The 17,434-nt window shown below is 40.3% G+C and overlaps 1 protein-coding gene across 1 annotated transcript; it reads right to left on the bottom strand.

The window, feature by feature from the left end:
• Positions 1 to 79: 79 nt before the first annotated feature.
• Positions 80 to 7,219, bottom strand: LOC122868343 (ATP-dependent RNA helicase DDX19B). The gene is made up of 12 exons (XM_044180158.1): positions 6,992 to 7,219; positions 6,556 to 6,595; positions 6,363 to 6,452; positions 6,102 to 6,237; positions 5,680 to 5,772; positions 5,334 to 5,436; positions 4,999 to 5,113; positions 4,649 to 4,826; positions 4,132 to 4,369; positions 2,984 to 3,146; positions 2,493 to 2,684; positions 80 to 2,323 (listed from the first exon to the last, which is right to left on the bottom strand). The coding sequence occupies exons 1-12, from the start codon at positions 7,046 to 7,048 to the stop codon at positions 2,262 to 2,264; spliced, it is 1,467 nt and encodes a 488-aa protein (XP_044036093.1). The 5' UTR covers positions 7,049 to 7,219; the 3' UTR covers positions 80 to 2,261.
• Between the last annotated feature and the right edge of the window lie 10,215 nt (positions 7,220 to 17,434).

The raw sequence follows: 17,434 nt of genomic DNA, 5'->3' as shown, positions 1-17,434 counted from the left end.
ATTGTTTTCTCACGGCAGCTTCACTTTGAGTCTGTGTTAAATCTTTTTCCACACGTATACAAATAAGCATGAGACTGCATACAGATGAACATCTACATGTTCTTTTAATTCAACATATTAAGAATACATAACTGTGTCCATGAACGCAGCTCAGCTACTGAATACCACACACCTTGAACCTATCATTGTCTACACATGACCTTCAGGTTACAACAGACAACTTGCTCTTTAAACCTAGTTAGGCAGTATTACTCCTATTATTATTATTACATGTGTGAACTGGGTTTTGGTAGGTTCTGACAATTATCAAACAAGGTATACGACATGTGGAGAAGAGTGTTAAGTTCTATAGCCAAAACTGCTTTGTGTGTCCATGGCTCCCGTACACTGGTATTAGATTATGGATCAACAAAGTGCACACACACTCACTGCTAATGTATACATCCAAATGTCCAAATAAAACTGCATACACTGCTTCTTTACCCACAAGTCTTCACAGACCAGTCTCATGGATTTTCAGCACACTGGTTTCTAATTTGGCTGCATCTGCTCAATGAGTTGAGTGATTTTCAGCAAGTTGTCTGTAAACAGTCCATTAAAACCAGACTACCACCAGCAGTCTTCTCAGTGCCGGTGGGAGCCAGATGAGGTTTGTACAAGGTTCAGACTGACCAATCACTGCCCTTAATGTTCCAGTGCATTCATCAAATACACCAGACACCACACCGTTTCCGTAATTTCGTTCAGTCACCCACTGATACAAGGTTAACTGATTTAGGCTCACCCTATTCGAAGTGCTGCATCTGTCAAAATTGAACCTCATGAGGAATGTTTTTGCACTTCTTAGAAGTGACAAACAATAATTCAGTCACACTAGTTCTTTAATCTAAAATGTTTTAAAATATGTACACAAGTACATGTTTCCTATCCATGCGACCGTGTTGGAGCAACACAGTGAATCTGATTGGCATAGGTCCTCAAGTCAATTCAGCATTTGGTTTAAAGATAATTCACACATCCTAAAGACGCCCATAATTCAATATATAGTCAAAATTTCAAGTGTTAGCCAGAATAATAAGCCCAATGTCTTAGAATATCAATAACAAAATCATATGTATATATAATGCACTTGAGGAAGGCATTGCGTTTTTTTTTTTCCTAAACTCACAATCCTTAATAACAGCACAGTCTGGTTGAAGAATGTAGCTGAGCTTAAGTCAAACTGGAGACCCTGATTGAAAAGATTGTGTGGGACAGTGAGACACAAAGGGAAACTGATCGCATCAGACCTTAATGGCCACATTTTGTGTTAAAATGAGGTTTTAAAAGACAGATGTAGGAAAATGAGGACTCATGGTTAATGCTCTGCAGTGGCGCCAGGTCCGTCCTGGTAACGGCCATAATCGTTTTTAAAAATGATATGACCAATATGCATGAGAGATGTGTGGTTGGCTTATGATTGATTACTGGCTAAACAGAAATATCTAAAATGTCCATGACTTGGGAGTTAGTAGTATAATATCACTCTAGGCAGCCATTTTTGGCATTGGACTACACACCCTGATGCTAAAGCTGAGGTTAATTCAGAATTAATTTCTGTCATGTGAAAACAGGTTGATAGTATTTGATAACAGCTATCACAGGTTGATAAGTTTGCATAGACCCTTGAAACCCAACCATCACCATCTCAATAATATAATCTTAATAATTAAACTACCGCTCAGAGCACCATACCCAACTTCACCCTTTGTACTGAGTTTTGGTCAATACAGAGCACAATGCTGTAATAGTCAACATGATACAGTTACATTCAATTATACTTTGTTCCTTTTAAAAACTTTGTGGCACATAAAATGGTTATTTTTCTATTAGGGTTTTTAGTGAATCTCTTTATAGAACAGCTTGTATCATGCCGCCGCTACAGCCAACACCAAAACGTGTTTTTTAAAATCCACGTGTGTTCAATACAACAGTCTATTATGGCTGCTTCTGCAGCATCACGACACACAGCGATAAACTCATAGACTTTATTCAAAGAGGTACAAAGAGTGAAATTGGGTATGTTCCAGAGACTTACAAAACACTCGTCTGAGAGGAGACATATCCACGTGTAAACATATGCTGCGTTTGTGGTTTTGTTCTTTTCTCCGACGGCTAAAAAAATAAAAGCATAAAACACTGTAGGAGCGTACAGTCCTTGAAGAGCGAAGAAGGGAAGGGAAGTTGGGTCGGCATCCTTCATGTGATAAACTGCGTTCTCTTTAGCTGGCAATTTTCTCAATTTCATCCAGATCATCTGTGTCTAGTTTTTCAATTTTCTTACCTGTAGAGGGAGAAAATGGTAGGGTTCATTTAGAAGGTTGACATGTGGCTGATCACTAAAAGCCACCATCTTTCTGAATTGAGTAATTTGTTGTTTTTTTTAAAAAACAACTGTGATGCATATTCACACTCCTACTGTTTTTGTGTATAAGTGCGTGTAGCAGACTTACTGAAATGCTCCTGAATCCTGTTGAGGATGTTCATGCTCATCCTGCTGTCCACCATGTTGATGGCCAGTCCCCTTTTGCCAAATCGACCTGTGCGGCCAATCCTGTGCAGGTATGTCTCGTTGTCTGGGTTACCATCCTTGTCTACTGGCAAGTCAAAGTTGATGACCACAGAAACCTGCTCGACATCGATACCTGAATGTGTAAGACAAGTGGGAAGAAAGATCAAGTGTTACAAGAAAAACAATGTATATTGGCAGTTCTATATTATTTGTATTTCACTGTAGTACATTTAATTCCACTGTCAAATGCATTTAATTTGAATAATACAATATTTATCATTAAATACATTTGTAAAGAGATCTGTCTCAAGTGCAAAGCTGTTATTAAATATGGAGAAGATGGCCTTTTCAATGTACATTCAACAGCTAAATAGAAAGTCACATGATGACATGACGTTGAATCTGCCCGTTTGGATAGCACTCTGTCCTTACCTCGAGCACAAACATTTGTGGTAACCAGGACCTTCTCCTTGCCGTCTCTGAAGCGGTCGATGACAGCAGCCCTCTGCTCCACCTGCATCTCGCCACTGAGCAGCGCCACCTGGTGGCCCTCTCTGGACAGCTCCCCTGCTAGCCAGCCTGCAGTCTTCCTTGTCTGGATCACACACACAAGAAAGTGCTGTCACTACCTCACCAGCAAACTAGGTGCTCAGGGACCAAATGTGAATACTTGATGGGAGGATGATGCCGAAGCTCCGAAGCTTGTTTTGCTCCTGTGAAGCGCACTGTTTCAATACATTGTACCGGAGCTTATGTCGAATGAAGAATATCATGTGACTGATGACGAACGAAGCTTCATCTGTGGTGCTTCGGAAAGCGCTTCATTCAGTTTGACAGTTTTGTAAGTTTTACATGGACTTTTCAGTTGAGTAGGAGACGTGTTGTGTCCAGTAGTCAAACTTTTGAAACTAAGCTAAACTATTTAATCGGCACATTATTGGGATAAGAAGAGAGGAGAATAACTGAGAAATATGGCGATGTACATTTGAAAGACATAATCATAGGTATGAGAACATTTCCTCGTGATCCCAAGTAATGATACAAGTAATAGGCTAATTTAATGAATATCACCCTCCAATCACATCATATTGTGACTCATATGAAATTGTCACATAAATATCAACCACGCAGTTTAAAAACATCAGCCCACAGTGGCACTTGGACCAAACTACACCAAAAGGATACATTAATGTTTCATATCAGCAAAATTATTTTATATCAAGGCTTTTTGGACAACGCATAATTATTTAAGGTTAACATATTGCACAATAACATCTATATTTAGTGTAGCACTTCTGAACAAAAGTATACAGATTTAATAACAAGCAGGCTTCTTGATCTTTTATTGCACACATGAGACTAAAACTATTAATATCAGCGAGGTGTGGTGGTGAGAAGAGTTAGGGTGTTAACACATATGGACCACACAGAGAAAAAGCTTTGCAACATCTGATAGAGTCACAGAAGAGAAACTTAAAAGGAAATTGTATTTCTTTATTCCTCTAAAATTTGGGGATCCAAGTGAGAATCAGTGTTTTTAATACAGTTCATGTATGTAAATATGAATTGAATGAACTCACATGGCAGAAGATCATAGCCTGGGCAATGGTGATGGCTCCGTAGATGTTACAGAGGGCTTGGAACTTCTCCTCCCTGCTGTTGCACAACACATAGTACTGTTTGATGGTATCCAGCGTCTCCTCCTCTCTCTTCAACTTGATGATGTTGGGGTCAGGCACGATGCGCTGGGCGAAGTTCCACACTGACTCTTCAAACGTGGCTGAGAACAGCAACATCTGGCAGTTTTTAGGCAGCATCCTGTGCAGCAGAGAAGAGAGGAGTGAAAGGTCAGTAGCTGTGGATTTAAAAAAAAAAAAAAAGAAGAAAAAAAAAGTCATAGTGGTCAACATTTGGGAACGTCTATCGCAGAAACCCAGCTTGAGAAAATCCAATTTACAAGACAAATGATAGATAATTTATGTGAATTTCATTAATAACAAACTTGTTATATGTTAGGACATAGATTTTCACACACAGGTACTTTTCATTTAGTGTGTGCTAAGATTATTTCTCCTCAATGTTGGTGTTTATTCTGACCTCTGGATGCGGATGCTCTGGTCCTGGTGACCCTGTGTGGCGATCATGACGTCGGCCTCATCCAACACAAACACCTTGATCTTCTTGGGGTCTATGAACTTGAATTTACCACACCAGTCCAGCATGGTGCCAGGTGTGCCGATAACTATCTGTTCCTGCAACTTCATGCCCCGCTGCACTGGAACATTCACAAGAAACAAGTGCTCATCAACGCACAGAGCCATCTCTCAGCTGCATTTATGTTTTCATCAATAGGAACAATTCAAACACCAGACAAAATGTTATTTTAAAATATTTTCAATATCTATTACACTATACTTGTAGCATTGTAGAGAGCAGAGAAGCCTTACATTTATTTCCTCTGATGGCGTAGACTAGTCTGACCTCAGGATAGTGTTTGCCCATCTGCTCGATTACCTTACCAGTCTGAAGTGCCAGTTCATAGGTGGGTGACACACACAGGCACTGATGGAGATAAATGAAATGGGGGAAAATGGGATTTAGGAAGCTATAAGTGCTCTTGTCATTCAGTTTCAGTTATCAAGGAAAACAATTACTGTGAGACAGGCCCTCACATTTTTTACCAGAGATACTCCAAACAGCATGTCACCCATACCAATTTTGAAACTCATTTATTCATTTGAATTTGAGATCTTCTGAAACTGTGAGTGAAGTGAAAACCAACCTGGGGATATTTGTTGTTGGGATCTACATGACTGAGCATGGCCAGGACAAAGGCAGCTGTTTTCCCTGTTCCTGACTGCGACTGGGCAATCAGATTCTGTGGACTAGAAGAAACAAGGAATTAGATTGCAGGCAAAGGCGATAAAATAGTTATTGGTTGTATTTATTACTACCTGGTGCAAGGAGCTATTAGTTTAATTTTACATTTTAATTGTGATTAAATTTATTCCAAAGTTATATAGTAACTATTCAGGGTGAGAGATTACAAGATTACAGTGAGCCTCAAGAGACACAACGCTTTGCTAGAGGACTCCACAACATTTATGTACACTGCAAAGTATACTCACGGTTCGGCCAGCATCATAGGTAAGGCAGTCTCCTGGATTTTAGATGGTCGGTTGAAACCCATGCCGTACACGCCCTGAAGCAACTGTGGTTTGCTGCACACAGGAGAAAACAGTCCAAAAAATAGTTGTGTCTTCAGCAAAGTGTTTTACAGATCTTTTTGAAAGCACCTCATCACTTTGTTTGCATATACGCCTTTCAGGCACACGCCTTAAAAGATCTACCAATAAAAGGACAAACAGGAGGAACACTACTGAAGCAGGTATGGTTAAAGTCTAGGTGGGAACATTTTATCTCCAAAACATCCTTTCATGTGTCATTAATACTAAGAATTATTGATAACTGATTAATAATTAATATCTGATGCCCCAAAATATTGTAGGGCAACAAGTGAGATGAATGGACACACAGAAGATTCACTTACAGTCGCAACTCCTCAAAGGACTTGACAGAGTAGAGCGGAGAGTTGGGATCCTTCTGAAGAACTTCCACTTGATTAGTGTTATTTACAAGATTATTCCGGATCAACTTGTTCAACAGTGACTGTGCTGCTTTGTCGTCTGAAAAAGAAAAAAAAAGAAGTTATGTTGCAATGACTGTTAGAATTCATCAATCAATCAAGAAAGTCAGACAGCTTCACCAGAGGATGAATATTTTTAAGGCATGTAAATAATACACTGCCCACCTTTGTCATCGTCATCTGTAGTCTTGTTTTCTCCCTCTACTTCTGAACTTGCAGCTGCACTGCTGGAGTCTGTTGCGTTTGCAGCCGTGCCTGCAGTATTAATGATACTTATATATTTACATCCTAAATATTTTTGTGATTGCTGGTTATCTGACTATTGCATCTTACACATAATGTTGCTTTACACACTTACCATTTTCCTCTGGTTTCTCTTTTATTTGAAGGTTACCGATCTGTAAGGAGGAACACAAAGTTCAAAGTTTACAGTTTACACAGGTAAAGTAAAGCTTGTCATTATGTGAGTCAGTCCTCTTGCATCATTTTTTTTGCTAGCCAGCTAACTGCTAAAGCTAGTTGTTCATTGAGCACGCAGCATCTCAGCTCAAGCTAGTTAACTTAGCTCTCACGGCAAACCGAGGCCACTCGGTAGTTTCGTTTTTAAGTTTATATGAACGTTACTGAGACAGACTGTCACATGAGCCAATGTATTCACTGGCAGTGCTGTCGTTGGACTGTGAGAAATTATAATTGAGCAGCCAATTTCCTTTTACACTGTACCAGAACAGGCCAAAGCATCTTCTAAACAAGCTAACAACACGTTAGCTCGTGTTGCGTAAGTTAAGGTTTACCGATTCCGCCGCGGCTTCTTGCTCGTCCACTGCCTGGGCCCAGGAGTCCGTAGCCATTGTGGAACAGCTTCTTCTTTTGTTATTTTACTCAGGATAACTCAACTAGCAAAGCTAGCTCGGAGTGAGGAGTCAGTAATGTGAAAGTAACTATTTTCCACAATGGCGTGCCGAAACCGACTCTGTGCACCTGTACAACCGCTCACATGTCCGGGTAGAACACAAGTACCAAACGATAATAGTTCCCAGCTTATTTGACGTTCCCACCCGACTTAAGTTACAAAAAGCCGCAAGTATGAGAGAGTATGACTGGCTCTTACATTTAACATTTTAACAAATAACTTAAATTTAATTAATTTAAAATATTTATTTGAACTTTTCTGATATGATTCGGAAAATTGGAGGCTGAATCTCAAAAAACACTACTCTGCTGAGCGTGTAGGTGGCGCCAAAACGTTCTGCATAGACTCACCCTTCCTAAATACTGTATATGCCTGCCCTGTAGAATAGCAAGATCTGAACACACACACGCACACACACAAACGGACAACAAAGATGATGCAGGTCTTTTTATTTATAATCCAAAGGCAGTCCACCTGCCTGACAAAGAACAACCAGGCAACACAGGCAACTGCCCCCAGACCCTTAAGGGCCCAAAGACCCCAGGTTCACTGTGTGGCAATTAGTTTGTAGAATTTTTTTATTGCAGATTTGTTTGGTATAATGCACCACTAACGCACAGTATAAACTGGATTGATAAGGGCCTCAAGGTGGCTCCTGAGGCCCCGTCTTCCAGAGGGTCTCTGTGTCAAAATCTAGGTAAATACCAGTAACATTTCAGTTAATATTATGCTTACATCATTCATTTCATTAAATAAATTTGAATGTAATCAAATGATCACAAAGTACCTTGGAGATGGGGGGGTGGGGGGACCTGGATAGGAGCCCCACAGCTAATTTTGCACCAGGGCCCCCTAGTGGTTAATCCAACCCTGAGGACAGAACTCAAAAGTAGTGAAGCACTGGGAGACAGCCTCAGCAGACAGATGTGGAGCTATGTGGACTCATGTTGGATTTAAACATGTTGTCACTATTTCCAACACTGTGCTGTTTAAAAGAAAAAGGGAATGTCTGATGTATTGCTGTTTTGGTTATTCCTTTATTTTGCTGAGAGACATGTTGGAAAGGGACTCTTTTTTTGGCAATGGCACATCCTTCCCTTATAATCGTACCCTAGCCCTTCATCCAGGTCTGTGTAAAACTGGTGCCTGTAAGCAAGGTTTAAAATCACATAGCAGCCTTCATGCCTTACAGTAAATGCAGCATCATTGCATAGACTACTTTAGTCAATGCATGTTTGTGTATCAGAAGCTTTGTATTGATTGTGTGCATCTACTACAGTGAGCATGAAGTCTATATCTATATATATATAGTCAGTATACTATCTACTGTGGATTGCTAAGAGGATTTTTCCCTTCAAAGTTCCCATCCAATTAATTAAAATTGTAATTAAAATTACAATTCTGCCAAGCAGTTTATAGAGGGAAATAGAAGTATCACCAACCTCCTGCCAGTAAAAAAAAGGCCTGGTTTCATCATCTCCCCTGATTTCACCTCTGTGCATCAAAGTGAACCACAGTATGATTAAGACCTTTTCTCATTGAGATAACCATGAATTACTGTCTAAAAGGAAACCTTTTCCTAACCTTCACTGAGATCACTGCAATCATTTGTTCTCACAAAAGAGTTATTTAAAATGACTACATCTTATTGAAATAATGAGGAGGTAAACCCCACATATCAAGACCACCAAATTAAGAAACTCAGAAGTATGAATGAACTCCTGTGATGCAACCAGTGTATCATCATCATTAAACAGTAACAACCAGTACTGAGTGAGAGAAGCTGGATCCCATGTGTAAAAACACCCTTTGAAAGTGTAAATCATTGCAGTTTTTGAGCTGCATACATATTTTTGACCACTCCAACTTTTAGGTGAAACAACAAATCAGTGTATAATTATTAAACCATATGTACAAGTTTTATAGATACTAGTCACTAAACTAGGTTTCCCAAAAGCATATTGAAGCAAAAATGAGCCACTCAATAAATCTAATTGCTTTGGAGATATTTGTAAAGGTTTGGACACTTCATGAGTGCCAGTGATCTCTTGATTCTGTATTAGCTACTTTTCTATAGAAGAGAGGACTAATCAAGACTATGGCTGGTTTAGTGCGTGTGTGGGTGTGTGTGTGTGTGTTTGTTTGTGTGAGAGTTTGTATTATGTTGTGGGGATATAAATCTGTGTACACAGTCATATTGTGGGAACTCTGTCTTTTGGGGACAAAATGCAAGAACCCACAATGTAAATCATACAATTTTAGTGTTAGGACTTGGTTTAAGGATAAGGTATGGGTTAATGTTTGGTTAAAAATAGGGTAAGGCTTAGGGTTATTCAGGAAATTCACTTTCTTGTAGACAGATGAGAAGATTGATACCACTCCCGTGTCTGTACAGTAAATATGAAGCTACTGCCAGCAGCTGGTTAGCTTAGCACAAAGACTGATGGTACTTTGTGCTAAGGGGAAACAGCTAGCCTGGCACTGTCCAAAAACCCGAAGTATAAAAACAACAATTTGTGGATTCATGAGATGTTATTTGCAGAACTATTTTTGGGCAGGTGCAGTGACTTCCCTTAGGTTACTCTTTCCACAACTTGTTGTTGTACACTTTGGTTTTTGTATGGATTACACTAACGAGATATAACGTTAGTGAGCCTTAGAGGTGCTTGGAGGCGGGTTTTGTTACATTACGACAGAGCCAGGCTAGCTGGTTCCCCCTGTCTCCAGTGTTTATGCTAAGCTAAGCTAACCAACTGCTGGTGGTAGTCTCATATTTACAGTACAGACATGAGAGTGGTTTCAAGTGTCTCATTTAACCATGGGCAAGAAAGCGAATTTGGGTATTTTCCAAAATGTCAAACTATTTCTTTAAGTGTGCAGTGCAGAATTGAGAGTTCTACTTTTCTGAAACAGTCCAGCAGACCAATCTTTCAGTCATGACAGGTGTACCCTTTACTGCGTTGGCACAGTTAGGTATAGTGCTGCATCATAGTTATCCCAGTTTGGTGGTTTAGTGGAAACCAGGCTATTAACCAGAGCTGGCCTCCACTAAGGACCATGCAGGAGCACTCAGGGTCACCTCTGGAGCCAGACTGCTGTGGCTGGCTGCTCCTTCAATGAATGCAGAATTAATTTCACACATTTCCCCCGTTCCACTGGGATAGATAGATAGATGATGACAGTGGCTTTGGATTGTGCTGAATGAGATTACATTGATCGCTGTTCCGCTGTTATCCAATGGTCAACGCCGCTCCGTGTGTGCGTCAGTCCAAGTTGATCTACATGTATGTGTGTGTATACGTTAGCGGCTGTGTGTCTGCATGTAGAGAGGATATAGAGAATCTATTAGATCGTCAGTTTGGAGACAAAATTTGTCAAAGGCTTGAAAGAGCAGAGTTTATTGTTGCCTCCAATCAGCTGCCTTGCCTGAGGTATCCATGGCAACTGAAAGAGTAAAAGTAAGGCTTGAGGTCTCCAGAGAATTTGGAAGAGACAGAGAGAAGGACTTTGTATTGCCACATAAGGACTCATTTCAAGCGCTGAATATCACAGAAAGAATATCAAAGTGAACAATCTGAAGAAAGGCAAACACTAAGCCCACAAAGGCATAATGTGAGATCCGGTCAAATACTACTCCATGTTCATAAATATACAGTATGTCACAGTTTGTGTAGGCAGTATATACACTCTGTTATATTCTCCATAGAGCTACACAGTAAGTAAGTACGTAAGTAAGTATTTAGCAGGGTGCTAACATAAGAGCTTGAACCTGTGTCCTCCGGTTAAAAGATGATCTGCCTCCAGTTAAAAATACAAAAATTAGGCAATAAAGAAATAAAAACAGCGTTGGATGAGAATGTAGACAGAATAAGAGGTAAAACATTTACAAGTATTCATGTGCATGAGTGAAATGTAAACCGTTGAGTCCCTTTTAGTCATTTTTTGTATCCAAAAGGATTTTTAATTTTTCCCAACTGAGCTATTTACCACTTCATCTGAAAACTGGATATTGTGTTGGTATTGATGATTACCTATTGATGATATAATGAAAAGACTCACTTTTGCAGATCATCTGGACAATTCATGGACACTAAGAAAAAATGTGTTTATTTGGTAGACTTTTATATTGTATGTCTGTTCTGTTTGCATGCTTTACTTTCTTTTGTTTCTTTTTTTAACTTTCTTTTGGAACATGCAAAGTATGTGGTATGCATATATTTTTCTTTGGAACATGAATATCAACTGCCGGAAGTCTTTTTTTCTGTGTGGTGTTATCATGTGTCATGTAATCCCAAATGGGATGGTCCATTTCAATGGTATGACACAAAAATAAAAAAATAATTAACTCAATCATCATTCAGTTCAATCATTCATATGATGCCTCAAGGCAGGTTTGAACTGTGAAAGGGTGAACAAGCAGTGGTCAGGTGTGCCTTCAGGGAGGCAAATGCAAAAATGTTGGGTTGTGTCACATTTTATTCTGAAAGCTCCCCAAAATACAGAATAGAAATTACTAATGAGAGACTATTAGTAAATAAATGAAACGTAATTAGGCCCCATTCTTATACTCCATGATGGCCAACCACACAAGATGGTTCCGATTAGATATAAGGTTATTTGTAACAGTCTAGTACAAGACATGAACCCAAATGCAGACTGAAGAAGCAGGAAATGTGTGGTAAAACCTGTTTTTCTTGGGCATATGGCAGGCTTACAGTCGGCAAAAAGAAGACAGTCTTCACAATAAGAGCTACAGGGCAGACAGACAGTGGACAACAGGCTGGCATGAAGATATAACAAGTACAGACAGGCAGAACTGAACAAAAGGTAGCAGGCTTAGACAACTCAGCAACCGATGATCTGAGAGAAAGTGAGCGCTAGCTGTCCTCTATACATACTGGGGCTGAGAAGCAGCAGTGCAGACAGGTGACTGGGACATGTGAGGTGGGGACTCTGCAGTGACAACTGGTGGACAGGTGCAGAATGGCAAGTCTAAAAAGACGAGATGTTAATGATTTTTCTTTTTGTTTTGTTTTTTTCCACTTAGTGGCAGAACTCCACAACATCTGAATATTAGAAACACATTTGATACGCCTTATAAAGTTGGTATGGCTAATGTGTTAGCAAACAGTTGCCTATTTACATATCCATCCATTTATCTAGCCAGCAGATGTTAGCAGAATTAGCATTTATTTAGAGTTGTGTTTCTGGCAACTAGACAAATGTAAGTCCAATATTCACTCTCCTTCTAGTTCTGTTTTCACAAACTTGTTCATATAGAAATATTGATTAGGGCAGCTTTAATATCTATGGTGCAGGCATTAATCAGATTAACTACAGTTGAGGGAGGACAGGAGGATGAGGAGTACTTGTTATGACATTAGAAATATGTTGGATATAGATAACTAAAGGCATAGATTTGTTGTTAGGATAAACTTCTCTTCCCATTATTGTCGTAGGCTCAACAATACACTACATGATTAAAGTGAATGGACACCCGAACAAAGCATGCGGACACCCAAACATTATATCATTGTTGAACATCATTAGAGCTGCAATGATTAGTCGATTGACAGAAAATTATTTTGATAATCAATTTATGATTTTAGTCGGGGGTTTTTTAAGATAATATGCCAAACCTTTCCTAGTTCAAGCTTCTCGAGTGTGAGGATTTGATGCTTTTCTTTGTCATATTGAACTGAACTGAACATCTTTGGGTTTTGGACTGTTGGTCGGATAAAACAAGACATCTGAAGATGTCACTTGCGCCGGGGGAAATTAAACAGGCATTTAGACGAGAAATTGTGAAAATAAAACGCGATAATGAAAATAATTAGCTGCAGCCCTAAACATCATATTCCAACACCGTGGGAATCATCAATATGCTGCTATTACAGTAGCCAGTCTTCTTGAAGGCTTTCAACAAGATTTAGGAACCTGCCTGCGATTCAGCTACAAGAGCATTACTGAGGTTGGCCACTGATGTTGGGCGATAAGGCCTCGCTCTCAGCATGTGTTTCAGTTCATCCCAAAGGTGTTGGATGGGGTTGAGTTCAGGGCTCTGTGTAGGCCAGTCAAGTTCTTTCACACCAAATTGGAGTATTGTCATTTTAAAAAAGCAGGTAAGGACCTTCCCCAAACTGATGCCACGCTGGAAGCAGACTACTGTCTAAAATACAATTGTATGGTCTAGCATTAAAATTCCCATTAACTGGAACTAAAGGTCCTAGCCTAAACCACGAAAAACAGCCCCAAACCAAAGTACATGCCCATTTAATGTAAATTAATTTGACAAACATTTCTACCTCTAATTAATATATGCACCCTACTCAATATGGTTCCATTGTAAGTGCTGGTTGTGATACTATTGTGTAGTGAAGGCAACACTATATGTAAAACTATGCAGCAGTAGGAGTCTGTCTCCTCTGTCTTGTTCTCTCTGTCTTTAACATGGCAGCATTCAGGTCCTTGGTCGTCTATCGTTAGCTAATTAATCAGAATCAAAGGGAGACAAATCCTGTAAACACAGACAAGCTGCATACATGGCAGGTCCATAGGTGAGAGGGAGACAAGCAGAGGGGGATAGAGAGAGATTAAGGGTGGGTTCTCCCTAGACCTCTTCTCCCCTCTTTCTTCTGGTAGAAGTCATTAAGATTCATACCCCTGATCCTTCACTCTGTGCTGGCTCCTCACTGCTCGCTCCATGCATCTCTAGCAAGATGTAAAAAAAAAAAAAACACAACCTGCACACCCACGCCAGAATTAAAATGGTGATGCAGCACTTGTTTTCTGTCAGCAAGAGAGAGCATACAGAGAGAGAGAGAGAGAGAGAGAGAGAGAGAGAGCATGAGAGATGGGAAGAAGGAGAGAGAAAGAGTGAGAGAGTAAGGGGCTGACAGCTGGTTGGTATTCCTGAGGCTTAGCCAGAGAGGCTGATGGTGCAGAGTGGACATCACCAAGGAATTTCACTGTGGATGGAACAGCTTGCTGTTGTCAGAGTCAGAACTCAAGCCTTTATATTACAGACCTGACTGTTTTACAAACTACTGTCTGTTTAATAAAGTAAAAGCTACTCAGATCAATTAGTGTTAGAACTTGGATGTTTATGCATAGGTTCAGATTTGAACATTTTGATTACATCGACATGGTCTAACAAGTAATGTTGTTCCTGACCACTGACATTACTTTTATTATACCTATAACACATTAATTGTATTTTATGCCTATTTACTTATACACTTTATAGACATTGTTTCTGTTTATTACATGTTTTATAAAACAATTGGGCAGTTTCCTGGACCCAGTTTAAGCCTCTGTTATGGGTAATACCTATTCAGAATTCAGTGGTCTTATTTTAAATGTTGTTTAAATGTCTTACTTTGTAAAATGCTAGTGGAGAAAAATTTGCAAAGATACAGAAAATGTCAGGCAGAATTTTGGGGAAATATGTCTAGAATGATGCACAAAACACACAAATACACAATATTTTCATTTGATGGAATGGTGCGGTCATGTAATCTTGGATTAGAATATTTCTCCCTCTAAACATCATATAGCTTGACTAAAACATGATGCACAATGCACGATGCTGTCAGACAGAGTGGAATAAGATGTGATTTAATAACTTTAAAGCTACTTAAAAGGAAATTAAAGGAGGGAAACTGGATGTTAAGGGGTTAATGGGGGACTAAACTTCTGTCTGGAAACTGGAAATCTGTCCAGTATCTTAAAAATACAAACATGTACAAAGTAAGACATTTTGGAAAACATATTCCCTGGATCTACTGATCAGACCAACATCTGCTTACAAGTCCTAGCATGGTTCCAATTGTGTACGTTCACAATGTCCAGCTGAAGGGCTTTATAAGGCTGTTATAAATTTTGATCTATTTCCCTGAGGGTTTATAACTGCTCTGCAGGTTTGAGCTCATATGCAATAAATGTTTACTGAAAAGAAATCTGTCTGTCTGGTCCATTTGAATATTTCACTAGGGAGTTTCTCTAAACATTTCTAGTGAATAATATCAAAGATCAGTTTATGTGGTTGTATTTATTACCAAGGTGTATGGGAAAGGGAAGATGTAAGCGTCAGTATGTTAGGGACTCACACAGGCTGAGCATCCAGGAATGAACACAGTTTCAGTCCCAAGATTGGCCAGGCAACCACGAGCATCTGGATCCAGCCTCCCTCCTTTCTCCAGGGGAGACCCAGCTCTCACTAAACTCAACCAATTCACTCAATAAACAGCTGGATTATTACATAACATGAGGTGGGAGCTAAATAGCCCTGAGTCCTTTGAAAAACCTGAAAAAAAGATTAGGCAGACTTTTCATTTGCTCATGCAGTCATTGACAATCATGTGGCCGCATTCATTCATCTACCGGGGCCAAAGAGCTTCAAGGCTGTCAAGCCCCAGCTCAACAGTTTTCAATTCCTTAATAATTTATTAATGGCAGCCAGTCAAATTGCATATCAATAATGTAGAAGGGTTCAGTACAATGTTGATACAAAACACCCTTTCAGTCGGGTTCATTCATGCTCACAGACCTGCAGACCTATGTACTATGTTTAGTCCCACGTGGTCCGGCGCTGGCACATTGCATGCATCCAATCTGCATCAGTGAGCTGTGTAATGTTAGTTGATGATGGAGCAGCTAAAAATGCTTCTCATGTTTTCTTTTATTAGTCTGTCTTTGAAGATGTATGCAGGCTAAAGCCCCAGAGGTGAAAAATTAAGCTTTTTTATAAGGGGGCTCTGAGAGAACAACATATACACTACAAAGACGCTGATATGAAGAACAAGGACAAATAGTTCTGCTAGTAAATCGATACCTGTGTGATACCTTAACAATACATACAGACATGTACATTCTTAAAGATACATTCTTAAATCTCTCTCTCTAATGATTGTGTTTTTCTTTTTCTATCTTAAGTACAATGTTTCTGTGCAAACCGGTAGAGAGAAGATTGCGACATTTTAGTGACGTTTTGCACACATACATGACCTCCTCCGCTCTCGCTCGATTGGACACCTGTGTTGTGTGTTTGGGCACAAGCCAATCACACATGTAGGACAAATTAAGTGACCAATGGCGGATTTCCATCTAGGTCAGCATCTTTTATTCAGGAGGCACGCGTACACAGTTACATGCCATCCCGCCCCGGGGGCCCTGCGGAGACCCACTCTGCCACAGAGAGATGGCCCACCATTTTGTTCTGTTTTGAAAATGATCATGAGATTAGCTGGGGGGCCCACAAGCTCTTCCCTTTGTTGTGTATCCCGGTTTGGATATTTCCCGGCTGGTGACTGTGAATGTGTGTGTGAGCGTGTGCAGGGCGTGCATGCATGGTTCCAGGCTTCATTTGTGAGCGTGCATTATGCTTGTCTGTGTGTGTGTGTGTGTGTGTGTGTGTGTGTGTGTGTTTTAATAGGGGTTTTTTGCTCGTTGCAGGGGCGAATACGATCTCGATGGAGACATCCGATGCCCATTCTGTGTATGAAACTGTCTTGCACTGCTGCTGAGCTTGAGGAGAACGCTTATAGCATCTCAATCTATCTGCGGTGTTTACAGCGATGCACCCTTTGCAATACAAAAACCCTACACATTTGTGCATACAGTGTATGCCTGTGTGTCTGTGAGTAAGGCAGGGTCAAAGGTAAAACATGGCATTTATTAAGGTCACAAGAGACTCCTGCTGGTGCCTTTCCCTTAAACTGTTCATGACCCCGCGCTAGTGCACTGCGTTGTAATGCATGCACTTAATAAGCTTTTGCAGGGGATTGTTCCATGGGAGGAAACCGCTGCATCAGTTGGCATGGTTATGTGACAGAAGTCAGCTGACAAAAACGCAACCAGGAGGCAATAAATAACATCACACTGAATCTATAAACAAGTGGCTACACAAGTATGTAAAGTTTGTTATGAGGCTTTACGATGCCACTGCACCAAAATGTAAAAAGCTGTCTCTCTCAGCCGTTGGTTTCCCTCCACAGACTTAAAGCAGCTAGGCAGAGAGAGAGAGAGAGAGAGAGATTGGGGATGTGGTTGCTATAGTAACCATCTGGTGGGTCTGAACTGTTTCTCCCTGGCATTCATTTCATCATATTGAGCCTCTGTCTCTCTTTCCTCTCTCTTCCTCTACTCTCACTTTTGTTTATCCTTCTCTTTCCCTCCGTCTCTCCTGGCTCTCCATCCCTCTTATCTCCTCATCTCCCTCTCGTGCCGCTCTCCCACTCTCTTCCGATCTGCCTGCCTGCCCGCCGCCCTTCCTCTCCCCTCCTCCATCCTCCAGCTCTCCTCACTTTTCTTGGAAAACAGTGAG

Source organism: Siniperca chuatsi, linkage group LG2 (assembly GCF_020085105.1).
Source record: "Siniperca chuatsi isolate FFG_IHB_CAS linkage group LG2, ASM2008510v1, whole genome shotgun sequence".
Taxonomy (NCBI): Eukaryota; Metazoa; Chordata; class Actinopteri; order Centrarchiformes; family Sinipercidae; genus Siniperca; species Siniperca chuatsi.
This window is presented reverse-complemented; position numbering and strand designations above follow the sequence as displayed.